This window comes from Bidens hawaiensis, unplaced genomic scaffold, assembly GCF_021521415.1.
Source record: "Bidens hawaiensis isolate Kalapana, Puna unplaced genomic scaffold, B.hawaiensis_p1.1 tig00029163_1, whole genome shotgun sequence".
NCBI classification, from domain to species: Eukaryota; Viridiplantae; Streptophyta; class Magnoliopsida; order Asterales; family Asteraceae; genus Bidens; species Bidens hawaiensis.
The window spans coordinates 227910-243040 of NW_027494811.1; the positions used below are offsets into that span (position 1 = coordinate 227910).

General features: G+C 34.7%; 2 protein-coding genes across 2 annotated transcripts; one reads left to right on the forward strand and one right to left on the reverse strand.

Moving 5' to 3' along the window:
- LOC143578355 (cytochrome b-c1 complex subunit 9, mitochondrial-like) lies at positions 1 to 2279 on the forward strand. Its single transcript, XM_077061957.1, has 3 exons — positions 1 to 206; positions 1638 to 1685; positions 2000 to 2279. Exons 1-3 carry the CDS (start codon positions 90 to 92, stop codon positions 2048 to 2050), a joined length of 216 nt encoding a protein of 71 aa, XP_076918072.1. The 5' UTR covers positions 1 to 89; the 3' UTR covers positions 2051 to 2279.
- A 5171-nt stretch (positions 2280 to 7450) lies between these two features.
- On the reverse strand, positions 7451 to 12927 carry LOC143578349 (transmembrane 9 superfamily member 5-like). The gene is made up of 7 exons (XM_077061952.1): positions 12654 to 12927; positions 12046 to 12086; positions 11160 to 11748; positions 10950 to 11081; positions 9319 to 9475; positions 8264 to 8748; positions 7451 to 7683 (listed from the first exon to the last, which is right to left on the reverse strand). Exons 1-7 carry the CDS (start codon positions 12812 to 12814, stop codon positions 7467 to 7469), a joined length of 1782 nt encoding a protein of 593 aa, XP_076918067.1. The 5' UTR covers positions 12815 to 12927; the 3' UTR covers positions 7451 to 7466.
- Between the last annotated feature and the right edge of the window lie 2204 nt (positions 12928 to 15131).

The following is a 15131-nucleotide window of genomic DNA, read 5'->3' on the forward strand; positions in this document are numbered from 1 at the left end:
GTTAAACAAAGCATCAAGAGCCATCGCCACAGCCACTTTGACCAAAACAAAAAAACCATTTCCCATTTCCGTCAACTGAAACCGTCGCGATGAGTTCGGCAGCTCGTAGAACCGGTGGACTATTCGAAGGACTGTACAAAGTCCTCATGCGCCGTAACTCCGTTTACGTCACTTTTGTCATCGCCGGTGCTTTTCTCGGTGAACGGGTAATTAGGGTTTCTGATCTATTCTACTTCTCTTATATATATTATTAAGTCTGATTGTTTATATATTTGTGTATCTGATTACTGCTAGTAATTGAATTTAGGATCTGATTTGCTACTTCGTTTGTTGTTTGTATTAGATCTGCATAATTATATCTTTTTTATGTAATTAAAGGAATAGTAAGTATGGTTTTGATTTGGAATTTATTAGTGAAAACTGTTGATCGATTTGAGCTCTTTTTTCTAAAGCTCGTGCTTGGATCGTGAGTCGTTCGTTTAACACGAGCTCTGCTCGTGTGTTATATCTGAATTAGTTTAATAACTTTTTTTTAATTATTTTTATATGTTTTGAGAAAACTTAGACGAGTCTATGCTCGAGTTAAGCTCGTGTGCATTACCTTAAACGAGCCAAAGCTCGGCTTGAGCTCAGTTGTGTAGTTTGAATTTAATACATAGAAGTTCAAAAGTACTCAAACCAAAAATACACAAGGCTCGTTAATGCCCGAAGAGCCTAAACGATCTTCCCAAACAAGGCTCAAGCTTGAGCTTAATAACTAAATGAGCTTTATTTTAGGCTCAGGCTTGTTCGCTCAACTTGAGCTTGGTTGTGTACAGTGAATTTAATACATAGAAGTCCAAAAGTGCTAAAATTTAAACATACACAAGGCTCCTAAAGGCTTGACGAGCCTAAACGATTTTCCCATACAAGACTCAACCTCGGGCTCGATAACCAAGTGAACTTTATTTGAGGCTTGGGCTTGTTAAGGCTTAGATCGTTATCAATACGGTCTTGAGTAGCCCACGAGCGGCCTGGCTTGTTTGCACTCCACTCCTACTGTTGATATGTAATCTAAAATGATTTTGTTAAAGAAGATAGATTTCTGATTTTCTGCGTTAAGATGCGTTTTCTAGGAATATGTTTAACTATCAATTGTGAAATTACAGAGCAAAAACTTCTGGATTACATTCTGTTAATTAAATACAGGCAGGCGTAAACTGTAGTGTTGTATTTAAGTTTTTATTAGCCCTATTTTGAGAAACTGTATACGCAGGATCTTGAGTAATTGATGTTTTTTTAGGAAAATTATGTCGCTTGTTTAATTTGGGGAAAACCTTAAGGTTCTGTAATTTGAAATAAATAATTGTTAGGACACTCCTGTAATTGTTGGGCTTTTTCGGCCCAATAAGCTCAAATCTAAAAACGGTTTGGTTTTGGTTTACAGTTATCAAAAACTGTTTCCAAGGGTGGTTGTTAACTTAAAACTTAAAATCCATATAAACAGACCTTTAACACCCCTAATAATCACAGTAAAGGTTCAGAAACAAAAATAGTGGTATTGTTAGTTTAATTTTGAGTGCAATTGCTTGCTTCTTGAAGTAGTTTATAATGTTTGTTAACTGACTCATGGAGCTGTGTGGATTTACATGTTACAGGCAGTGGACTATGGAGTTCATAAACTCTGGGAGAACAACAATATTGGGGTAATGTTTACTGCTTACACGTGTGTGCATTCAATAGTTTTCTTATAGTCAGTAATGAGCTAGTTTCCACACCCACTCACGCAAACATTAAAGATAACAAAATGTGGTTGAAAGCGCTTATCAGTTAATTGCCTTCTGTTTAAAAGCAGATAAGCAGTTTCTGAGTTTTGGGTAACGGAGACTAATGCTTATCTGCTTAATTGATGATGAAACAAGCTGTTTTTAATAAGCATTTTTGAGATTGCTTATTGAAGACTGATCATGTTAGTCAAATCTGAATGAGTGCTTGTTAACGCATTGTCATTGTTATGCAGAAGCGGTATGAGGACATTCCGGTTCTTGGACAAAGACCAACTGAAGAATGAAATGCTTGTACGCGTTGGTTATCTTTTGCGATTGTTTTGTCATCTTTTCAAGATCCTAGAAGAGAGGCCATATGAATCTTTTTAATAATCATGTATTTTTAGTTATGTTATGAGATTGTCTACCGAATTCACTAAATGTTAAAACTTTCTGAATGTTTTTCAAGTTTTCTGGGCATGGATTTAACCCAAATTTTAATGTTCAAATTGGGGATCATGAGATCTGTGTTTTTATACACATTTGATGTATATTATAGCTGGCTAAGTGTGCAACTCCGAAGAATTGAATAACTGGTAAAACAAGCAAAGTTAAAAGTGGGTTTAAAATTGTTCACTAATTTTTTTGTCTTGTTTTGACAAAAATTTGTGAGTCAATGTAGTAACTAGTGACTATAATATAATAATAGTGACTATAAGATAATAATATAATGAGAAGTGCTTAACTTGTATCTAATGTATTAATTAATGATTTAACGAGATAATGGGTAGATGGTTATGTGACTGTGTTTGCATAAAAATGAAAGCAAAAAAGTAAAAATGTATTACAGGTTTTCACAGTTTCCAACAGTTTGTTGTTTCTTTTGGTTTCCAATAGCTCTTTGTTTCTCATTTGAATGTCTACCTTTGTGAATAAAGAAAACGAGTCCCGGCAACGACAAATGGTGTCGCGGACAAATGATTATACCAGCTACCCGGAAATACAAATGTTTGATGAGAATAAACGAGAGAGAGAGAGAGAGAGGATGAAGATGGATGAATGAGTGAGAGAGGAGAGTATAACTGAATTCATACGTTTGTGGTGCTTGTGGTGTGTGGCTGAGATTAGAGAAGTAAACTCAAGTGTGTGGTTATATATATATATATATATATATATATATGATACAGTAGAAACTCTATAAAATAATACACTTGGGACCATCAAAAATTATTAATTAGAGTTATTAATTAATCGATAAATTAATAATTATTAATTTATAGTAGAATACTTAGTTTACAAACACATTTCAAGCTTCCACTTAATTATTGATCAAAGAGTTGGGTTATCGCAATGCAATGGATGTCGAAGATGTTCGGACTCATCCAGAAATCCAGAAGAAAATGTAGTTGCACAGTTGTTGACTGATGAAGAAATTATTGAAAGCGTTATTGGTATTAATAAAGATGATATCGATGAAGAAGATGATGAAAGTTCTACAGCGGACCCCCCTTCGTGAAACGAAGCTATTAAAGCGGCAATCACATTGAACAATTTCTTGTTGAGCTATGAGAAAACAACACCAGAAGTTCTTACCATGCTAAGGAAAATTAGAGACGAGATTCAAGGGGAAATTGGTTTCAACAAAAAACAAAAGATAATTGAGTCATTTTTCAAGAAACCTTCATAAATCATTCATGTAATATGCTATGTATAGGGAATTATTAATTTATATGGGGTCTAAAGAAATTATCAAAAATGTATTATCTTATAATTTTAGCGAATTATTAATTTAGCACTCTATCTCTGAGTCGGGACCGTCAAAAAATATTATCTTAGAGAGTTTATTAAATAATCGAGTATTAATTTATCGAGTTTCTACCGTATATATATTTTCATATTCCAGAAAATAATTATTAAAAAAACAAAAGAATTGACTCAACTTACGTGGGTTGTTTTAAGTTTTAAATCGCCGGCTAAAAAGGTATACTGACGTAACTGATTTGTGAACCTATCACAATAATTTCAAATCAACTAAACTATATATATTGGTTACTAGACGTGCACCACAAAAAAACGTGATGAGTATTCAAATCAAACACAAACAGTTAACTGGTAATTAGATTGAAAACGATGAGCAATTTAACGAGAATAATAAGAAAAGTGAAGGGTAGGAAGGGAATTTGATTTAATATGTAAAGGAAATATAAAGAAAAGATAGAATAGGACCACTAACAATCCAGGGATATTCCCTCTCTCATTGCCTGATGCAAGAGCCACTCATTACTAACAAAATTCATAACTAACTCATATGATTATTCCCTTCCTATTAATACTAACATGTGCACACTAGCCACTTTGCACTTTACCCCTCCTCCTTGAATAGACAATTAGCTTTTTTGGACCTTCATGATTCTTATCATAACGACTTACAACTTGAAACATAAAATATTTTATATTTCCTTTGACAACGCATCAAACAATACAAAGGCAGCCGAAAAATTTATCATAAAATATTCACCACCTAGTTTCGGGAATTTTTTTCATGTTCGATGTGTTGCACATATCATCAACTTGGTCGTTCAACAAGGTCTCGAAAATGGAAACATTGTTCAAGATTTAACTTTCTTTAGACTTATGTTACAAGATGTTTTCAAAAGTGGTAAAAGAAAACATCTTGAATATAAGAACTATTGCAAGTCGGTTGAAAGAAAGTATTTGGGGCCGATTTGGGACGTTCCAACCGTTGGAACTCAACTTGTCATATGCTAAAGTGTGCTTTTGCCCAACGCCAAACTTTACAATCTTTTCATAACAATCTTGTTGATGAACACGAGGGCGATATGCTTCTTGAAAGTGTTTGGGTCCATGTCGGTTATTTGTTGGAATATCTTGATGTGTTCAAAACCGCAACAACTAAGTTATCGGGAGTTTATTATCCTACTAGTTGTTGGGTTTTGCAAGAATCGTACAACATATGTGTCTTCGACTTTTAGAGAGTTTGAGGATAAGAACCACATCTTCATGGATATTGTTGCGATAATGAAAGAAAAGTTCTTAAAATATTTTGAAGACATACAGCCGGGCTTTACTTGTGCCGCCGCTTTAAACCCCTATTGGAATGTTAATGGGGTTGAGACATTGATCGAGGAAATATGCGACAACATGGGTATGCATGAGAGCGACCCGAATTTCTCGATGGAAGCGAAGGAAAAGTTTAACAAACACCTTCAAGACCTTTATGACCATTATTTTAAAATTTATGGTCCAAGCGCGAGGTCGTCTTTTGTGAGGCAAGCAACGAATAGTAAGCCATGCAAGGACAAACTTATAAACTTGATGAATGCGGTTCGTGAATCGGCATCTAAGAGGCAAAGAGGAAACACACCAACTAGCGAACTTGGTCGATATAGTGGAGCAAACTATGTTGAGGGTGCAACGGTCGACGAAATTCGCAATATTGATTTGTTGGCTTGGTGGAAAGGAAAACAAAACGAATTTCCTATTTTATCCGCCATGGCTCGTGACTTGCTTAGCGTACAAGCCTCAACGGTTGCTTCCGAATCGGTTTTTTCACTTAGTGGGAGGGTACTATCAATGCGAAGAACAAAACTAACTCCCGAGTATTTAGATGTTTGCATTTGCCTAAAAGATCATTTGGGTGTGGTGGATCGTATTCAACACAAGGCAAACTTTGAAGACGAAATACCAATAGAGCGACCTATTTATGAAGAGGAGGTGGAGGAAGGGCTTTCTTCCGGGAATTCGGGTGGTGAAGAAGAAGAGGATGAAGACTAAAAAAACTTGTAATTTTTATTTGTTTTAGTAAAATCATTTGTAACACGATCAATTTTCAAGTAATATTTAGTTTTGTTTTGTTTATTACTAATAAAGTTTTATTTCTTATTATAATAACGACGGACACTTTATTATATAAACAACAAAACATTACAAACATTATTAAAACATTACAATACTTAAACTAAAAAACAACTTAAAGTAAAAATCCTTAAACTAAAAAACAACGTCCGTCGTTTTAATCCGCGTTCTACCACGATTAAGCGGTAGGTGCTTGAGTTGTAGTGCCGGTCGACTCTTCGGCTTCCGCTTTCTTGGCATCCAATCGTTTTTTCTCACGACAATACTTATTGGTATGCTTGCGTAAGGTCGAGTTCGACCCCGCTTTCAGAAACTTGGAACAATACTTGCACTGGGCCATCTCTTGAAAGTTGGTCATGACACACAAATTGTAATGAACCCAAACATCGGGGCATCGTGTTGTTTCGATCACCATAACAAAGTCGTCGTTAGTTGCCATTTGTTATCGGTTTAAGCTTTGATTTAGAGTTTGTTTTATAGTTTTGGAAGTGGTTTAACAAGTACACACAATATCTTGCTATTTATAGAATGTAGATAACCTATTTATAGTAAAATAACCGGTTCCAACGGTCAAAAACGGCTATATAGCCGTTGGAACCGGTTTCTAACGGCTAGTTGGTTTAAAATTAAAATAAAAAACGGTGAAACCGGTTTTTACGTAATACCCGGTCCCGGTTCCTACCGAAACCGGTTCCACTAAGTTCTCAATTTGGTCCATCGGGTCGGGTACGGAACCGACCCGGTTCCTGACTGGAACCGGTCCCATTTTGTACCTGGTATGAAAAAACCGGTTCCGAATCAGTTCCGGGTTTCAAGAATAACCAATTTTGTGCACCTCTATTGGTTACAAAGTATGTGACACCACTTAACTATATATATTAATACTTTGGGTTAAAATGTACTTCATGCATGACAAGAAAATCAAATAACGAAGGCAAATTGAAACAACTGTAAGTCTGTAATAAAGGTGGACATGGCGGGGAGCTTACAAGGGTAGCGAGTACTAGTAGAGCTAGGTGGACGCCTCAAGTGAAGTGGGGAGGAAGGTGAGCTTACATAATTTATTGGTTAGTGGGTTGAGCTACTAAATCGGCATAAATTTGGTTAAATGAGTAGAATTTAATTGAAACAGATGACACAATATTATTGATTGGCTGATGAAATTGATGTGTTGTAGTGAGTTTCTAGGTTGGTGCCTCGTCCACCCTATAGCTAAACTAAAATAACCAAATCAATTAAGAAATTGATATTTCGATCATGTTTATTTATAACTTTAAAACCGAGTTTCATGATTTGATTATGGTTTTAATTAAGAGTGTAAATCGCGTTGGGTTGGCATATTGAACTGTTCACCCCAAACACAACCCATATTTTTATTCGTGTCAAACCATCAACCCTATCCCGTACACATTTAAACATGTCAAACAGGATAACGCGTAATAATCAAGTTGTAAACATGTTAATCAAGTTGGTCGGTTGTAAAATATAGTGAAACAAATCATAAACAGGAGTAGGTCGGCATGCTTAATTAGGTGGACCTATTTTAGCTTAGCGGGTCAAAAATGTCAACACACACAAGACCCGTTTCATTAAACAGGTAAGCCTAAACACCATCCGATTATTAAACGAGTCATACGACAACCAAACACGTTCAAAAATTGCCACCCCTGGTATTAATGGTTCGGTGAAGTACATTGTGCACCAAATCCAAACCTTGACTCAGAGTATCTAAAGCCACATGCATATACTAATGACTCTGAACATAGTATAAATCATATGGATCACTTTTACAAAATTTTTAGGGAAAATCAGAAAGATCACCAAACTGATTACATACAAGTAATTTCATTCACTTTTGACTGCATTGTAGATATGATGCACGAATAACCACGATGAACGGAAACTGACTGTAGCAAGCATCAGGAAGAACGCATAGCAGAAAAGAAAATTGTAGCAAAAGAAGAATGTTGACTGCATGAACCCATTCATGTTTGACTTTGAATAGAAATAGATGCAATACCCGAACATAAAGATAGCAACCGAGCCTCCACGCCAAATGGACCTATCATACAAAGTCAAATAATCACGATTTAAACATTTCAAGAAAAAGATTCATTTTGAAAGTACAAATCGTTCTAAGTCAAAACCTTTCACATGTTTTTCAAAATTACAGTGTTATCGAGAATAAAAACATTGTTTGACTTGGGGGTGTCTTCATGAAATGTTCAAATTTCTACCAAAATGGTCCAAGTGGACATATATTTTTGCTATTAAAATTATTCTATATATAATTTGTATCAGTTTTGCTTTTGTCGGTACCATGTTTGACCGCAAAAGTCAAAGTTAACTCTTTAATTTGAAAAGGAGGGTTTATTTCAAATTTCACAAGTTTCCTTAACTATCAAAGTAAAGATCTGCACTTTGACTTTTGAGGTCAAACATACAAAGTTTCAACCTCTGATTTGCTATGAATCCTAAATGCTTTAAGGAAAAGATTGACAATACATTAATTAATATTAATATTTCTATAAAAATGTTTTCTTTAAATCTATTCACTCAATACCAATACTGATCGAAATAGAAAAGTACTACGTTTGACGGCAAATGTCAAAGTAAAAGTCAAAGTCAACTTGATAGCATACCTCCACCACCACTGATGATCTTCCACTGCCAGCTGGATGTAAGTCAACCCAACACTCAAAAGTGATGTAAGCACGGCAAGAAGAACAAACGTCAAAAACAGAATACTTGGTAAAGTCAAGACTTTATAGCTCCAAACCGTTGCATACAAATTATGCAATTCAAGAACAATCGCACTAAACGATAAAAGACCCGCGATTAACATTTGACCAGGAGTCTTCCTTGACCAACTCAACATAGGAATCTCTCTCGGTGAAACCTTTGTAGCAGAAGGTGCTTGAAACTTTGACCTAAAACGGTATCCCATAATACCACCAAACGCAAGCAGAGGAATTGCAATTATTGTATACGCAAGAACGATCACCACTATTGTGCCAAATGGAAGTGCGGTTGTAGCCCCATTTGATATGGAAATTGTATTAAGAATACACATTGTAATAAAAAGTGGCCCAATGAAGAGAATTCCAGATAAAAGAACACATTTTTCCTGCAAAAAGTTAAATATATTTAGCTTAACGAAAAGTGTACAACCAAATAGTTTTATTTACAAGCAGAAGTTGTGTGTCAATCATATGTTTTACGTTTCAACCTTTTTATCAAGTAAATGTTTCATAATGCCTACATCTCTTTGGTTGTTTTTACATATTAGCCTCCTACAGACCCAAATTTTGACCAAGAAAAACGCAAACTTTGAGTGGACGTGGCAAATGGATGGCTCAAGTCCACGGTATATTTTTTTCTTTTTGTATTAAAACGGATCAGCATACGTTGGGTTGACTGGGAACACTTCTTGGTCAAAAAAATTAAAATTTTGATCCTCGATTATAGAATCTGATATAATTTTAGAAATTTCATATTAGTCAGAAAAAATCCGGTTTTTTAATAAGAAAATAATCAGGAGGTTTTAGGTCCATTACAGCAATGGTTTTTTTTTTTACAGTTTGACTCGTATTGACCAACTCATAGGTAAACGATCTTCATTGCCACCTCTAACCAAAATTGGTATGCATTTTGGAAGTTGAAAAGCAGTTTATTCTAGAGTAAGAAAATTACTTACCCAACCGGTCTCGTAAAATTGGCAAAAGAAAGAGGTAGCATTGTATCCGGCTATCGGGCCGGTAAGAATAAAAAATATCACGAGAGAAGTTGAAATAACTCCACGACCGTATGGATATAAGACCCCGAAAAAGGCCAAAACGAATAACAAGCAAAGGCTGTAGAAAACATAAATATTATCAAAAGTTAAAAGAAACTATTAGGTATATGTTAGGATTGCTAATTACACACACACAAACACAATAATAAAGATGCCAATTTTGACTCATTTGTGCATGAATGAGTTGATTTGGGCCATGTTCTATCTCCAACATGTTAAATGGGCCAAATCATTATAAAAATAGTTAAAAGAAAACAAGTCAATTAGCCGAAGACCCCCAAAGTGTATTTTCAATGCAAACATCAGCCAAAATTGCTTTATGCAGTAAACTTATAAATGGGTAGATTTGTTAAATTTAGACCTGTAAACAAACCAAACGTTTAGCGAACCGTTTGTAAATGGTGCAAATATCATCGTACTCAGTATATCCCACCAATAGCAAAGCTATGGTAGGGTCTGAGGAGGGTAAGATGTAGACAGCCTTACCTCTACCCCATAAGGATAGAGAGGCTGCTTCCGGTGAGACCCCCGGCTCGATAGTAGTTTTGCATCAAGCCTTGGACATAAGGCACATAGCACTCAATCATCGGGACCGGCTGATCGGTGCATGTACCCTTGTCTTTCGGCTATCAAAGCCACTACATGATGCCTGATTAACCGTCCGTCACTTTTAACGTTATTTTCACGAGATTAGTAAAATAACGTCAAAATTAGTGCAATTTCACTTTTGCCCCATTGTAAATGGTGCAAAGTTCGTTTTTTTAATAAATGAACGGACAAGAACATTTTGTGTTCATTTATTTAAACGAAAGAACATGACAAATTTCTCGTTCATCCATTAATGTTCATGAATGTTCGTTCGTTAATATTTGTTTGCTTACGTTCATTTAGGCTCATTAGTTGATGTTTGTTTAAATTTGCTCATGTTTTTATTCGTTTAAATCTTTTAGGTCTACTATCATGAAAATAAAAGATCGCCCATTACAATTTAGTTTAGTTTTATCAATTTTTAGGCCCAACAAATTGATGCTCACATTTACTTTTAATTGGTGCTCATTGATTGATTTTGGTTCATCTATGTTCAGTTATGTTCGTTTATGTTCATGAACTGTTCGATTTAATTGTTAGTGAATGAGCATAAACCAACATGAGCACATTCATTTTCTTAACGAACAAGAAAAAAACTGTTTGTTTACATGTTCATGTTCGATTATTTGTTCGTTAAAGTTAAATGAACGAACATCAACATGCCCCGTTCGTGTTCCTTAGGCTTGTTTACCCTTTACAGGCCTGGCTAAATCAGCTAAAAGGGAAACAAGTCAAATGGGTCAAAAGTAACTCGTCATATATTTTAAACACAGAAAAACCTACTAATTATTTTAATCATAAGGTTACATTCTTATAAAAATAATTAACTAATATAAGTTTGTAATCATATTTGACATCATAAAAAAATATAAACTTTTGACATAAAGTGTTCCAAGTCAACTCAACCTAACCCGACCCGTTCAAAGTTACCCGTTTTGTCTTACATGGTCAATAACTGAGTCCCAGTGCCCAAAATACCACAAAACAAAGCCATTCGTGATGGACATCTAAACACATCACCATGAACATACTTCCAACCGACTTCTTTATCTTGTTCTTCATCCCCACTAGAAAATCTGAAAATAAAAAACCAACAAAACTGAAAAAACAAAAACAAATACAAGAGTTTCAAATAAACTTCTTTAAAAAGGTACCTTTTCAAATCATTCTTCAGGTGTCGCATAAACAGCAATATAAGCAGTCCCAACAAAAGCACAATAATCACCACACTATTAATAAAAGAAAACCAATGAATTTGTCGTTGTGTCGGCAACAATGAAGCTTTTGAATACTTGTTCATCCTGTTATTATACTCGCTTGTAGTCAAATTCCAATTTATCGAATAAGTAAACGCTACATCAATTTCTGTTTTGTCAGTTATATCCACAGCTTGATTCGGGTCACTAAAAGCACGTATTTCAATAACTTGATCACCATTGTATAAAGCATCAAATTGAACGTGTTTGAACAAATAATATGCGGGACTCGACCCGTCACCAGCCCAGTTATTATCTTCCATTTTCCCAATAAATCCCCAAAGTGGAAGATAGTCATAATACATTTGGAAGTAATATTCAGCACTGATAGCGGTTTTGAATTTTGTTATTTCGTCTAGTTTAAGGTTCTTGTTACATAGTAGTTGGTCAACTTTGTCCTCGCGGAAGTTTAAGTTGTATAAGGTGTTGGTCAGCCTATCTCCATTTAAAACTTCCCCTAGTGTTTCCTTCTTTGGGATCACTTTATCTGCAAAAGAATTAAAGAAAATATTGATTGAAGATGTTAATTAATTTTAATAATTAGGGGTGCTAAACGGGCTGACACAAAGACAGCTTGTTTAGCTAAACAGGTTCGACCTGAAACTGAACCGAATTCATTTATACTAAACTGAATACCATTGCATAATCACTTGATCTTCAAGATTGATAATTATTTTGTAGTAAAATGCAGAAACTTTATGATTGTGACAATGAGGGCAACTTAAGTAGTTTCAATCTTTAAAACAAATTATGGTCATTTGTTAATATGAGCCTAAATGCTGACCTGGATGGCAGAATGGCAAGTCGTAGTACTGATAAGTTTCACTGCAAGAAATACAATAAAAACAATTTTTAAGAAAAACTTGCATGGAATAATCAATATATACCGAATACAATAATACTTGCAGAATCTTGGTATTCTAACAGATATCCGTAAATCATAACATCGGAACCCAAAAGACGAAAATAAAAAAAATGAGCATGACATTCCAAATAGTTCACTTTTGATTTTGAAAAATTCAAGACTAGTGTTTTATAATATCAAAATCCATAACATTTCTAGTCTATCACTCTATTGGTCTATTACTCTTCATATATTTAAATGCAATAATCAAATTCTACAAAAATACCACAAATCTTGACAATTAAAGTCTTAAAGCAACTAACTTGACCTTCAAAAGTCAAAATAAAGACCACCCACATCATGATCAACCAAATTCCCATATGGATATTCTTATATTCCAAAAATCTTGACCCAAAAACAAAAACCCACATCATATATCTACACAATGTATCAAATTAATAAAATTATCTTTCAAAATAAGCAAAATTACACTAAAAGTAATGATTTTTCTTCTAATTAAAACACATAATAATAATAATAATAATAACCTGGGATTGTTCAAGGGACCCACAATGTTGGCAAACAAAGGTACATTATCACCTACACTGTACCGATGATCAAATGATGAAGCTGTAATTTGGGGGAAAATTAAGTTTAGGGTTATTAATAGCAGTATAAAGAAACTAACTAGGGTTGATGATTGGCCCATAATAGATTATATGATGAATAATTTGGAGGGAAATTAATAAAATTGAAATGGGTTTCAAGGAAATTTGATGGGTTTGTGAAGAAATTGGAGGAAAGTGTAACTGTGATCTACATGATATTGAAGTGGTCAACTAAGTTGTTCAAGTTCTGTTGATGAGAGTCAACGGATAATTAGAAGGTTAACTTATACTTTTTTTTTTTTGGCGTAAATGAGCGAGCTTGGATCATTTCCGAGCTCTTTTTCTAAAATTCAATTTTGGCTTGTGAGTTTGTTTTTTTTTTTTTTTTTAATGTTTGAATTTAGCTTAGTTTGACTGGTTTGTTATATATTTAATTAAACCATATGCATTTTTAAGTATGTAATATGATGAGTCAAATCTTAAACGAGCTAAGCTCGGTCTGAGCTCGAATGTAGTGCCTTAAACGAGCCAAAGTTTGGCTTTAGCTTGGGTGTGCAGTGTGAAATTATACATAGAAGCACAAAGGAGTTAAAATCTAAAAAAACACAAGGTTTGTTAATGCTCGATGAGCCTAAACGATTTTTCCATGCAAGGCTTGAGCTCGGGCTTGATAATTAATCGGATTTTAAGTAAGGCTCTTGCTCGATAAGGCTCGATTCGTTTCAAGCTTTCTATTAATCCATTCTCAATAGCTCGCGGGTGAATCGGTTCATTTACAGCTCTATATTGGCATTTGGTTACAATTTTTTAATTCATGTTCACCAAAAGGTACAATTCAACATTGCAAACAACACTGAAAAAACCTCCATTTGTGTGTAATATTACATATAGTCTTTCACGGAGCTTATCTAAGGTTATTACATGAGATAACTCAGTTTGAAAAGATGTAAAGGGTATATAATCTATAGTAGCATGTATGTAGAGATAGCAGGAGAGGAAATGAGGGGAAGAAGAAGTTCGTTCTTTAATAGACGAAACGTTAGTGTTGAAGCATCGGTTGTTAGCAATTCACTTTTATAGAGTTTTGTTTTTAAGTTGTCAACAACTTGCTTGTGTGAAGAAAGACTTCTAAAAAAAATACACGTATCGTAACGAAACGTGCCATGTCGTGTTAAATGGGGCGTGTTCTGGATCCATCAATGCGTAGCAAGAAATGCAAACAAAAATTCTAATCAATAAAGCACCCAACAGAATAAACATAAAGTCATAAAATCACTATTATTAGAACACGAGTTTTGCTTCTCAATCTTTCCTAGGCATTCACAACTTAAACATCAATCCATAAACTAAGGCAAAACAAAAACAATTTCTATGTCTAAAGAGTCGATTTCAATGGTCCATACTCAAGCTTGTTTCCCGCCTCGACTTCTATCTTTCATACGATTTTCCTACAAAAAATTCAAGAAATATTTATCATGACAAAAAAGAAACAAACTATCTATATTCAAAGCCGAATATTGTTACAAACCCGTTGCTTGAGCATACACATTCGCCGACGTTGCCTCGCTTTAGTAGCCATAGAAGTAGCGACTCCTGTGGTCTGGTTGGTTTCACTACTAGACATCCCTAAAGGCACCATGACTGGCACACTAGTTATAGTTGACCAATGACTTATATCTTACGATTTTCCTACACGCAATTCAAGAAATATTTATCATGACAAAAAAAAAAAGAAACAAGCTATCTATATTCGAAGCCGAGAATTGTTACAAACCCGTAGTTTAAGCATACGCATTCGCCGGCGTCGCCTCGCATTAGTAGACATCAAATTAGCTAGTCCTGTGGTATGGTTGGTTCCACTACAAGACATCCACAAAGGCGCCATGACTGGCATGCTAGTGATTGTTGACCAATGAGAGCCCAAAGAAGCACCTAAAAGTAAAAAAAGTATTCATTATATACACAATCTTTTCATTTTATTAACTTAACTTTTACGTAAATATGTTTACTTTATATTGAAATTTAAAATATAGATAGATTTATCATATACATATACCTATCACATGTGAGAAAACACTCTTATTTGTATCATGTACCACGCCGTTTTGGTGTTGAACCACTTGTTGGGGGTACAACACTTGTGGGGTCTGGACTAAATCCAAACCAATCAAAAACTCTTTGAACGTCATCTCACCAAATTTACATTGTTGTGAGAAACTTTGATTTGGAAAGCTAGTCACATTTTGTGGTTCTTGAACTTGTCTTTGTGTTTGGTGCGGTTGGATACCCTGAAAAATGTCATTCAAAGTTTCTAGAGAGTTATCGAGTTGTAAGCTTGTGTCTACATTTCCTAAGTGTTGAAGTTGGTTATCGCCAACTTGTCTTTGTGTTTGGTATGGTTGGATATCCTGCAAAATG

Coding starts and splice junctions, on each gene's coding strand:
- LOC143578355 (XM_077061957.1), top strand. CDS start 90: ATGAGTTCGGCAGCTCGTAGAACCGGTGGACTATTCGAAGGACTGTAC. Junction 207..1,637: donor GTGCTTTTCTCGGTGAACGG/GTAATTAGGGTT, acceptor TACATGTTACAG/GCAGTGGACTATGGAGTTCA. Junction 1,686..1,999: donor GGGAGAACAACAATATTGGG/GTAATGTTTACT, acceptor ATTGTTATGCAG/AAGCGGTATGAGGACATTCC.
- LOC143578349 (XM_077061952.1), bottom strand. CDS start 12,814: ATGGGCCAATCATCAACCCTAGTTAGTTTCTTTATACTGCTATTAATA. Junction 12,087..12,653: donor GGTCCCTTGAACAATCCCAG/GTTATTATTATT, acceptor TATTTCTTGCAG/TGAAACTTATCAGTACTACG. Junction 11,749..12,045: donor CTTGCCATTCTGCCATCCAG/GTCAGCATTTAG, acceptor ATTCTTTTGCAG/ATAAAGTGATCCCAAAGAAG.